Genomic DNA, 10,061 nt, shown 5'->3' on the forward strand with positions numbered 1-10,061 from the left:
GGGCCCCCCTCCCGCTGCGGGCGCCGGCACCTCCAGCTGCAGGTCGCGGGTCCGCATGAGCGCGGCGCCCTTCTCCTCGCTCCGGCGGGCCAGGCGCACGGCCAGCTCGTAGTTCTCGTCTTTGCAGCGCTTGAGCTCCCGGCCGCCGGCCTCCAGCTCCTCCTTGAGCCGCTGCACGCGCTCCTGGTGCTTGCGCAGCAGGCTGTCCTTCACCCGCAGCTCCTTGATGAGGTCGTCCTTGGAGCTCAGCAGCTGCGTCAGGTCCTGCACCTTCCTCTGCAGCTTCAGCACCTCGCTCATCAGCAGCTGCGTCAGGCCCGACTCCCCGGACGCGTCTGTGGACGGCGGCATCAGAGGGCCCGCCTGGCCTGCCGCACCGCCCCCTGGCCCCAGGGCTTGAGGGCCGGCCGCCCCCCTCCGCCCCAGCTCGGGGTGCACGCACCCCAAGGCGCTGGTGCTCCCCATCGAGGAAGCAGGCGGAGATCCTGACGCGCCTCCCGGCCCTGTCCGCAGCCTGCCCGGGGCAGGCAGGCAGGCAGGCGCTGGGCTCTGGCAGGGCCAGAGGGGTCCCCACCCCCCTCCAGCACATAGGGACCCGCCTTTCTGCCGCCACAGGGAGAAGACACAGCGAGAAGCCGGGATGCTGGCACTCCCGTGTGCCCCTCACACTTCCTTTGTCCCGTCTGCCCCCGAGGAGACCGGCTGGCGGGCCCCAGGCCTCACCGATGATCATGGAGAAGACGCGGGTGGGCTCCTTGCCGGTGACCTTCTTGTAGAGCTGGGGGTAGTAGAGCTCCAGGCTCTCGAGGAAGGCCACGTAGCCCTTGTGGCCGGTGCGCTGCAGGATGTCCAGGAGCACGCCTGCAAGCACGTGCCCGGGGTGCTGAGCTGCCGCGGGCTGGTCCCTGCCGCCCCCGCAGGCCCCCGCAGACGGGGTGGGGGCGGGGGGCGGGGAGGGGCACGCCCCGGGCGGAGGCGGCACTGACCCACTTTCCGCTTGCGGATGACCAGGTTGGGGTCGCTGAGCACCTGCTCCTCGTCGTCGGGGTTCAGCACCTTGCACTGGCGCAGGTAGGGCGTGATGCGCGAGGGGTCGATGGCGGAGACGAGCCGCACGCGGAAGCCCTCCAGGGCGCTCCAGCACTCGTCCTCATTCTCGTAGTCCGACATGGCGGGGCCCTGGCTGCGCTCTGGGCGGCTGCCTGGAGGAGGGGCCTGGGACGCCAGCTCACCCCGGGCGCTGCTCTCCAGCCCTGCCCTGCTCCTGGGCTTGCTCTCCCTCTGCGGTGTGCTGACGACTGTGGGGGAGGCGTGGGGGCGCTCTGGGGGCTTCTGGTGGCCCACAATCCCCCGTGTCCTGCTCTGGCCTCTGTGGCCCCCACCCGCGGGCAGGGCCTCCCTGGCAGGTGTGGGGAGGGAGGCGCCCAGGCCAGGCCGTGCTGTGCGGGACTTCCTCCTTCCCAGACGTGGCGTCCGCTCAGGCCTAGCCCCACCGCCTCCTCGCTTTCCGGTGGCCGGCTGGTGATGCAACAGCAGGCTCGGCAAGGGTGCGTGTGGCCCGCCCACGGGCGAGGGGCCGGCTGCGGCGCCCACAGCCGGCCTCAAGGCCACTCTGGCTCTCTCTGCAGGCTTCCCAGTTCCGGCACCTGCCGGGGCCTCCCTCTCAAGGAGGCCGAGGCCTGCTCTGGGCCATGCCTGACAAGGGGGCCACCCATGCTGGGACCACCCACCACTGTTCCCTTCCATCAGCAGGTGGGAACCGCTCCCTTCGGGTCTGGTCCACAGCAGGGGTGGCCATGTGGTCGTGCCCTTCTCCGGGCGGTGGGGACAGAGACCCTGACCCGCCACCAGACAGCCCTCCACCGGCGTGGGGACCGGGCTCCCAGACACAGGGGCAGCAGGCAGGGTCTGGGAGGAGCTTCTCGGACTTCCCGCGGCCCTCGGTCACCTTGTCCAGCCAGTAACAGACACTGGCAACTTGGGAGATGGCCCTTGGGACATTGGGCGCTCCCTGCCTTTTCTGCCTAAAATCCAAAGGTCCCACACCTGGCCCCCTTCTGCAAGCCCCCTTGGGATGAGCAAACAGGTTGCAGGTGGCCGTGAAGGGGGGCAGGGCACTTGGCACCCATCTGGGGTACTTGTTTCGGGACCCTGCCCCCTGCCCCAGGAACCCGGAGCAGAGCCGGACATCTTCCCGGCCACCCTCAGAAAGGGGGGCAGACCAGCCTACCTCAGGGTCCTCGGGGGGCTCCTGTGCAGCAGGGCGCTGGCCAGCCCGACGCGCCGGACAGCAGGACTGCCACCGGCGGCCCGGGAGGAAAGCCGCACACTTCCTGCTGGCGCCGGTTAGCTCCACGGAGCCGGGCAGGTCCTCCCCGGGGGAGCCGGTCTCTCTGATTCGCCCGCCTGGCAGGGCCCGGGAGGCGGGGCGCGGGGAAGTGGAAGTCCCGATGGGGCCCGAGGCTCGGCACTGGCACCACGAAGTGCGCGTGTGGGCCAGGGCCCTCCCGGGGCTGGGTTCACCAGCTGGGCTGCTCTGGCCCGGACCCAAGCTCCTGCGGGCTTCTCAAGAAGGGGCTGGCCAGGTGGAGGCGGAAGTCTGAGGGCACTGGGCCCGACTCTGGGACCTCAGCCCGTGCCAGGCCAGCACGGGCCTCGATCACACGAGGGCCTAAGCAGAGTGTCCAAAGAGGGCACGCAGCCCTCACCTGCCCCACACGGCCTCTGGCCCAGGCTGCAGCTGGCGCCCCCCCGCCCCCGCCCCGGCGCCCCCGGCCCCAGGCCACTCCCCGCGGCCCCACAGACCGGTTTCAGCAGAGCTCGGCCGGTGGCCTCCACCCCTCCACTGGGCCAGGAACCCCCAGGCCAACGCCTCACCGCTGCCGTCGCACCGGTTGAACCGAGTTGCCAGCTGCTGGGCTGAGGCAACAGCCGAGGAGGCCGGACGGGCAGAGCAGGTCCTGACCGGTGCTCCTGGCCCTGCCTCCTCCAGGCAGCCGCCTCTTGCCTGACCGGCTCCCTGCCTGTCCGGTCTTGAGCCTCGGTCCCCTGGCACCCAGGGGTCCTGGCACAAGCGGGCGCCGCTGAGCAGGGTGGCAGCAAGGCCTCTCTCAGGAGGCCTCGGGGGGACGGGTCCCAGGAGAAGGGGTCCCGCTCCCCTACTTTGTAACATGAGACTAAGGAAGGCGTTTCCTGCACAGTGGGGGTTCGTGAGAATTAAACAATAAAAATGTCACTCTCTCCATATCAGACTTAAGTTAGAACCCAGTAACAAAAAGCTAACTGGAAAATCCCTAAATATTTGAAAATTGAGTAAGAAACCTCTAGGTAATCCAGAGGTCAAAAGAAGTCCCAAAGAGAAGTAGAAATAAATTGAGACAGTGCTGGGCACAAATCGAAAACCGGAAGCAGGCCCACGAGGCTGTGTGGGGAGGGCCCCCGGCAGGGCGCCAGGGACAGCCCCGAGGAGGTGTGCACGCGGAGGGCGCGGACGCGGCGTGCAAGGGACGGGGCCCCCGGGAGAACCGCGTGTCCTGTAGAGATGGCGACGGGCTGGGGCCTGGACTCCTGCCAGGAAGCGGCCGAACGGGAGGAAGGTGGCGCTGAACTGGGGCGCCGCATGCCCTGGGCACCCACCTGGCAGGGAGGCGGGGCCCGCCCAGGACCCATGGCAGCGGCCACCTGCGAGGTCACGCACGCTCCGCGGCCCGAGGGCCACAAACGCGTCTTGTGGAAAGCACATACCCCCCCCCCACACACTGGGGGGCGCTCCTCAGACCCCAGGGCCCAGCCGGCCGTCCCCCACTTGGCCAGGGGAGGCCCCATCCTTCCACACACCGCCCAGTCTCAGGGCAAGACCACGAGAGCCTGGGTTGATTTTTAATAAAAAAAGAAGCCATTCACTTTATTCCTTCAAACGCCGCGATCTGTGCGTGCGGACCAGCCAAGGCCCTGCGGCCCCACGCTCACTGCGGGCAGAGCCTCCCGGACGTGCAGCTGTTTCCTCCTGCAGGGCCGTGGGCTGCGCAGGTGCGGCACGGCTCTCCACCTCCTAGAACACATACGTGCCCCGGTCTGGGGGGCGCCCGACCACAGCCAGGCCCAGGCACGGCGCCGTAGGCCAGGGACCCGAAGTGGCAGCACCGGCTTCTCTGAGGACTCGCAGAACAAAGTCCCCGCGGGGGGCCATGCGGTGGGCAGACCCTGGGGCCTGGAAGGGTTTCAGGGGGCACCCCCCACTGGCATCCCCTCGGTGCGCCTGTCTGCCCTAACCTGGGGCCCTCTCAGGGCACGGCCCCCGCTGTGCTCAGAGGAGCTGGCTCCTGCCCGTGGGGGGTGGCTGACCTGGACGTCCTTCCCCGTATCAGGTGCGCACATCACAAACTGAACTCATCCGAGCTGCCAGGTGCCTGCCGCCCCGCACTGGGCCCACCCGCAGAAGCGTGACTAGCCTTTGGACTCGTGGTCGTGCTACGCAAACATGTGCGCAGGCCGTGTCAGATGTAGCAGACAGTGCCATCAAGACACATGGACATGAGGACAGCAGGACAGCGGCCAGGGAGGGCATCTCTGAGGGGCCCACCACAGTACAGACACGACTGGAAGAAGGGAACAGACCTTACAGACAGAAGAGCGGTGCAACGGCCCCGGGGCACATGTGGGCTGACAAAAAGCACCAGAGCCCAGGATGTGGAACCCAGTGGGAGAGCGGTGTCACCAAGGAAGGGGAATTAGACGGCCCCTCCCAAGAGGGCCTCCACAAGCCCGGCTCTGCCGCCAGAGGCCTGCACCCCCCACCTCACCTAATATCATCATACTTGATAGGAGTTCCTAAGGGCCAGCCTGCCCTGCCTTTGGAAAGCCATTGGCTTTCATGGCCCAGAGCAGAGCCACGGGGAAGGCCTGTCTCGTCCAGGGGGCGGGGCCCCCGCCTCCCCCCGTCCCCCACTTACCTGCAGCTCACAGCAGCCGCCTCCTCTTGCGGGCATGCCAGGAGTGCCGGGTTCTGAGCACGTCAAGGTGGTCAGAACCGTCCAGGCAGGAAGGGACAGAGCCCTCCCCAGGGTCTGGGGCTCCCTGAAACAAAACCCAGGCAGATGGGGTCAGGAGGGACCCCCAGCCAGGACAGGCAGGGAAAGCGATGGCAGCCGAGAGTGAAGGCAGAAGCTGTGTCCCGACGCCCTGGAGGCCAGGGACAGGCAGCCCCCCAGACGTGTCCTTGTGAGATAGTGAGGCGCTACAGGCTGGGCCTGGGGCCACACGTGGGCTCGGCTGACCCCCCCAGAGGCTCCACCCCCTCGTGATACCAGAGGCAGCCTGTGTCATGGCGGTCCCAGCCAGGCCAGCAGCCCTGCAGCGCCTGCACGCAGGACGGGGGGACAGCCCCCAGCCACCAGCCCTGCTTCCCGCGGTCCTGACAATGCGGAGGCGAGCTCCAGCTGGGGGAGGGTCACCGCCTAAGGAGACCCCATAGTCTCCCTGCTTTGGCACAAAGCGAGGCGGCTTGGCCACAGAAGACATGGAGACAGCTTCCTGCGTGCTCAGATCAGGTTTCTTATCAGGAAACAAGGAAAGGGGGTTTGCCTCCAGAGCCCAGAAAACTCGAGGCGGATGGTGCCAGAGCGGACAGCAGGAAGGACCTTGGGGTCCCCGAACGCGCAGGGCCTCCAGCAGGAACGTGTGCGCGCACGCGTGCGTGCACGTGTGCACGCAGCCTGAGCCTGCCTGGGGCTCCCGCCCGGCTGCGCGGCTGGGGCGGAGGCCCAGGGGCGGCCGAGGGGCCTCGTGGGTGGAGAGGCTCCTTCCTCTCCCGTTTTCCAGCCCGGCCTCGGGGGGCCGCATCCGCACAGAGCCCGGAGCCAGCTGCCTCGTCAGCAACCAGGCGGCCACAATTGCCGCCGGCTCCCGCCAGCACTGCCCTGGGCACCCACAGCCGGCCACGGCGAGGCTGGGGGGGGGGGGGCTACGTGCCCGTGGCCACCTACCTGGATGGGGGTGGCGGCTGCCGGCCCCGCCCGAGGACCACTCGTGGAGCAGCTGTCCGCGAGCTCCGACCCCCCCAGGCCCAGGTCGTCCTCGCTCTCAGAGTCAGTCCTTGCAGCTACGGACAGGGTGGTGGGGACGCCGTCGGGGGACAGGGTGGCCAGGAGCGCGGGGAGGGTGAAGGCCGCCAGGAACCGGGCCTTGAGCAGCAGGTAGGCGGGGCTGTCCCGGAGCCGTCTCCGCACCTGACCCAGCGAGGCGTGCGGGGCTCCGGTGCCCCCCGGCACGAGGCAGGCGGCTCTGCGCTCCAAGGCCGCCTTGTGGAGCAAGAGCGCCGACAGGGCCCGCAGGCTGCACAGGGCGGGGGGCTGGTAAGGCAGCCTGCACCCCAGCGGGGGCACGCTCACCCCACACTGTCCCCTCAGCCACTCCTGCACGACGGCCTCACTCTCCCGGGACAAGAGGTCCAAGTCCAGGGCGCCCCTCTCAGGCCCAGGCCGGGGTGGGGGCGGCCTCTCCAGGCCGGGAGGCTCTCTGAGTCCCTCAGGCTCCGAGGGGGACTCTGCTTTCCCTCCTGGGCCACTCCCAGGGCCTGTGCCACCCCGCAGAGACGGCTGGCTAGGGCAGGGGAACTTTGCTTCAGGGTGGTCGTCCAGGAGTGTGGCCTGGGTGGGTGCTGCGGGCACGGCTGTATCCCCGACCACCTGGGCCTCTCCAGGGCAGGAGAGCCCCCCAGGGCCGTGGGCCCCGTCACTGTCCACTTGCACAGAACGTTGGGACTGGTGGGGTGTCGGAAGGCCCAGTGGGTCTGTCCTGGAGGGAGGGTCTGAGTCTGTGTCCCTGCTGGCCAGGGGCTGCCAGGGGTGGCTCGGCCCGGGGAGCCTGGGACGCTGGCCCATCTGCGTCCCAGGGAGAGAGGGTGGCAGAACCACGGACAATCCCTTGGGGTCAGAGGTCCCTGCTGGCCTCGGAAGGCCCACCACGGTGGGCACGGGGAGCAGCCCCTGGGCCGTGAGCACCCAGGCAACAGGCAGAGAGGCGCCGGCCACCACGTGCGCCCCACCTTCACGCGTGCCCACAGCTGGTGTTGGGCTGACGGGCTGGACAGGCAGCTGTGTGGGGCTGGGGGCTGCGGGGAGAAAGGGCGGTGCCTCTGGCAAGCCCTGCTTCCGGGACGTGACAGGAGCCTGAGACTGTCCCAGGCCACCTTGACGGCAGTTCACAGGGACCTGGCTGGGGCCCAGCACTGACACCCCAGAGGCAGCAGGGGCAGAGTCTCTGGAGGCCGGGGCACCAGCCAGGGCCGGCAGGGTGGAGGGCCTTCCGTCCTGGGCCGAGGCTCGAGAGCCTGAAGCGGGCGGCTCCGTTGCTGCAGGGGCGCTAGGCCCGGAGAGCGCCGAGGCTGTGACAGCCAGGCCCGAAGCCGAGGGGCCGCGGGGGGCCCCCGGGAGGTGGGGCTGGAGCAGCAGCGGGGAGGCGAGCAGCAGCTGGGTCGGGAGAGCCGCCGCGCCCAGGGCGGCCCTCTTGGCCCGGGCCTCCCGCAGCCGCTTCTCCCGGAGCAGCTCCGACACAGTCTTAGGCTTAGGCCGGGGGCCACATGGCGCTGGCGGGGGTGCCTGCGGCCCCCTGCTCCCTTTGTGGCTGGCGCTCTGCTTCGCCGCTTCTCGGGCCGGCGCGCTCCAGGAGCCGGGGCCTGCAGGGCAGACAGAACACGCAGGCTGACGAGCGCCCCGCGTGTGGACCGGAACCAGGCCCCTGCCGGGAGGGCCCTGGCAGAGGGCAGGCGGCTTGGTGTCCAAGCTCCGCCGCGGCCAGGGCACTAGGTGCGGGGCAGCAGCCCACTGAGTACGGGACAGCACTGCACCTCGAGTGTCTTCAAAGAAGGACCCCTGCTGGGCTCCCGTGGTCTCCCAGGACCCCAGACCCCCGCAAGGTGCTGCTGGCATGGGGAGACCACTGGCGGCCAGCAGCAGAGGCCCCTGCTGGATGGCCCCTCACGCCTCCTGAGTCTGCACCGGGGCGGGAAGCCCCAGGGCGGCTGGTGCGCCGGGGGGTAGGAGCCCCACGGGCTGTCTCTGCCGTCTCCCACCAGCCGCGCTCTCGTCCCTGCCGCAGCCGTCAGATGAGAGCCATCACTGGGGCCACAGCTATGCTGCTCAGAGCCTGAAATTCACCCCCTCCAACAGGCCTGTCCCTTCCCCACTGGACAAGACAGCGAGACGGGGGCAGAGACAGACGCTACCTGTGGTGCTCCGGGTGCGCGAAGGTATCTGAAACAGAAAAGCGAGCGCTTCAGGGAAGTCCCCGGCCACCTCGAGGAGCTCGTCCTGTCAGGGTTGGGGCTGTGAGGTTTGAGGGAGGAACAGGAGCCTGGCCGTCCAGGCAGAAGGGTCCCAGGGCCTGGAGAGGGCACACGGGGCTGGCCTGGTCATTCTGTCATTCTCCCCAGCTGTGACTGGGCTCCCGGACAGGCCCCACGCCTGGCATCCTACCCCAGCAGGGCCAATGCCCAGAGCAGCACGTGCTGAAGGGCTCGGAGGCCTCCTTGCGGGGGGGGGGGGGGGGGGGGGGGGGGGGGGGGGGGGGGGGGGGGGGGGGGGGGGGGGGGGGGGGGGGGGGGGGGGGGGGGGGGGGGGGGGGGGGGGGGGGGGGGGGGGGGGGGGGGGGGGGCACGTGGGGTGGAAGCAGGCAGGCCCGAGCGCTGTGTCTGGCTCTGTCCCCTCCCCCTTCCCCCCGGACTTGTAGCAAAGCCTCTAGGTCTCCAGGCAGGAGGGCAGATACCTCCTAGGAGAGACCCCTGAGCGAGGGGCAGAGGGCCAGCAGGCCTGCTCTCGGGGGCCGCGCCGGCCCAGCCTCTAGGCCACCTGGGGAGGCCTCCTGCCCTGGGAAGGCTGGTGTCACCTATGCCCTGGCTGCACGCATGCTGTCCCCCCCAGCGGCACTAGCCCTGCCAGGTGAGCCCGCGTCCAGCGCTCACCCCTCCTTCTCACCGGTAGGAGCCCAGGCACTGGGTCCCGAGCGCCGGCCTGCAGCAGGGCAGGAGGCTGGGCCTTCCTCTCTCGAACGACCTCCATGCAGCCAGCAGTGTCGATCTGGAACAGCTGAGAGATGCGTGGGACACGGTGACACACACGTGACAAGAGTCCATCCCCTTTTCCCACCAAGGGTCGAAACCACAGAGGTGCCTGTGAGGAGCGTGGGGCAGCTCCAGAGTCCGGCCCAGGCACCCCCGCTGCATCCAGGTCCCTGTCCCTCAGGCCTGTTGGCATCCTGGGGCTCGCAGCACTGCCATGCACCCCGGGGGGGCGGGCCACGCTGCCTGGCCCGCTGACCGCCACAGGCCGCTGAGAGACCCCTTCCAGGGGCCCAAATGTCTGGAAACTCGGACTTTAAGAAGCGAACCCACGAATTTCACCACTTCGCCCAACGGAAACAGAGCACAAGACGAGGAAGTGGTGTGAGCGGCGTCTCACCCGGATAAAGAGGGTGAACACCGGGGTGCTGGCCAAGCGCGCGTCCTGGAGCTGCTTCCTGATGGCGTCGGCTGAGAAGACAAAATGGCTCCAGCTAGGGAGGCCTCTCCTTGAGACAGCCCGGACCCCACGTCCCCGTGCGGCCGCCCTCAGCCAGGAGGAAGGGCAGGGCCCCGAGAGTGGACTGGGCCTGACTGGCCCTCCTAAGCCGAGAGCCCCCGTCCCCAGAGAACCACCAGCATCTGAGGCCCGAGGACACCCTTCCTTCCCAAGACCCGAACGGCTAGTCATTTCCCAAACTGTCCCCCGGGTGCCCATCAGGTCGGAGACGAAACCCAAGTGGTCCTCTTGAGGGGACAAGGGGGCCCCTCCCCTGCACCAGGCACCCCCGGCAGGGCCCCCCCTCACCGCCCTGCGTCTCCCCAGCCGTGGACCTCACAGGAGGCCCTGGGCCCGGCAGTACCTCGGGTGTGCGCCCCGGCAGGCCTCAGGGGGGCGCAGGGCAGGGCGATGTCGCCCACCCACGGGCTCACGGCCATCAGGAGCTGGCGCGCGAGGAGCCTCCTCTGCAGCGAGTGTCCCCGCCACCGCCGCCTGCTCCCCACG

At 69.4% G+C, this 10,061-nt stretch overlaps 2 protein-coding genes across 2 annotated transcripts in view; both read right to left on the reverse strand.

The window, feature by feature from the left end:
• Positions 1 to 2,216, reverse strand: part of CARD9 (caspase recruitment domain family member 9) — a 7,402-nt gene extending 5,186 nt beyond the window's left edge. The window contains exons 1-3 of the mRNA XM_029921012.1: positions 987 to 2,216; positions 724 to 861; positions 5 to 335 (exon numbers count right to left, since the gene is read on the reverse strand). Coding sequence (XP_029776872.1) covers positions 5 to 335; positions 724 to 861; positions 987 to 1,746 — 1,229 coding nt within the window. The 5' untranslated portion in view covers positions 1,747 to 2,216. The remainder of the gene's footprint in view (positions 1 to 4; positions 336 to 723; positions 862 to 986) is intronic.
• Positions 2,217 to 3,872: 1,656 nt separating this feature from the next.
• The window catches only part of SNAPC4 (small nuclear RNA activating complex polypeptide 4), an 18,053-nt gene continuing 11,864 nt past the window's right edge, over positions 3,873 to 10,061 (reverse strand). The window contains exons 16-22 of the mRNA XM_029921013.1: positions 9,919 to 10,049; positions 9,456 to 9,526; positions 8,973 to 9,083; positions 8,225 to 8,252; positions 5,985 to 7,675; positions 4,953 to 5,076; positions 3,873 to 4,051 (exon numbers count right to left, since the gene is read on the reverse strand). Of these exons, the coding sequence (XP_029776873.1) occupies positions 4,960 to 5,076; positions 5,985 to 7,675; positions 8,225 to 8,252; positions 8,973 to 9,083; positions 9,456 to 9,526; positions 9,919 to 10,049 (2,149 nt within the window). The 3' untranslated portion in view covers positions 3,873 to 4,051; positions 4,953 to 4,959. The remainder of the gene's footprint in view (positions 4,052 to 4,952; positions 5,077 to 5,984; positions 7,676 to 8,224; positions 8,253 to 8,972; positions 9,084 to 9,455; positions 9,527 to 9,918; positions 10,050 to 10,061) is intronic.

The sequence above is a fragment of the Suricata suricatta genome, chromosome 13, assembly GCF_006229205.1.
Source record: "Suricata suricatta isolate VVHF042 chromosome 13, meerkat_22Aug2017_6uvM2_HiC, whole genome shotgun sequence".
NCBI classification, from domain to species: domain Eukaryota; kingdom Metazoa; phylum Chordata; class Mammalia; order Carnivora; family Herpestidae; genus Suricata; species Suricata suricatta.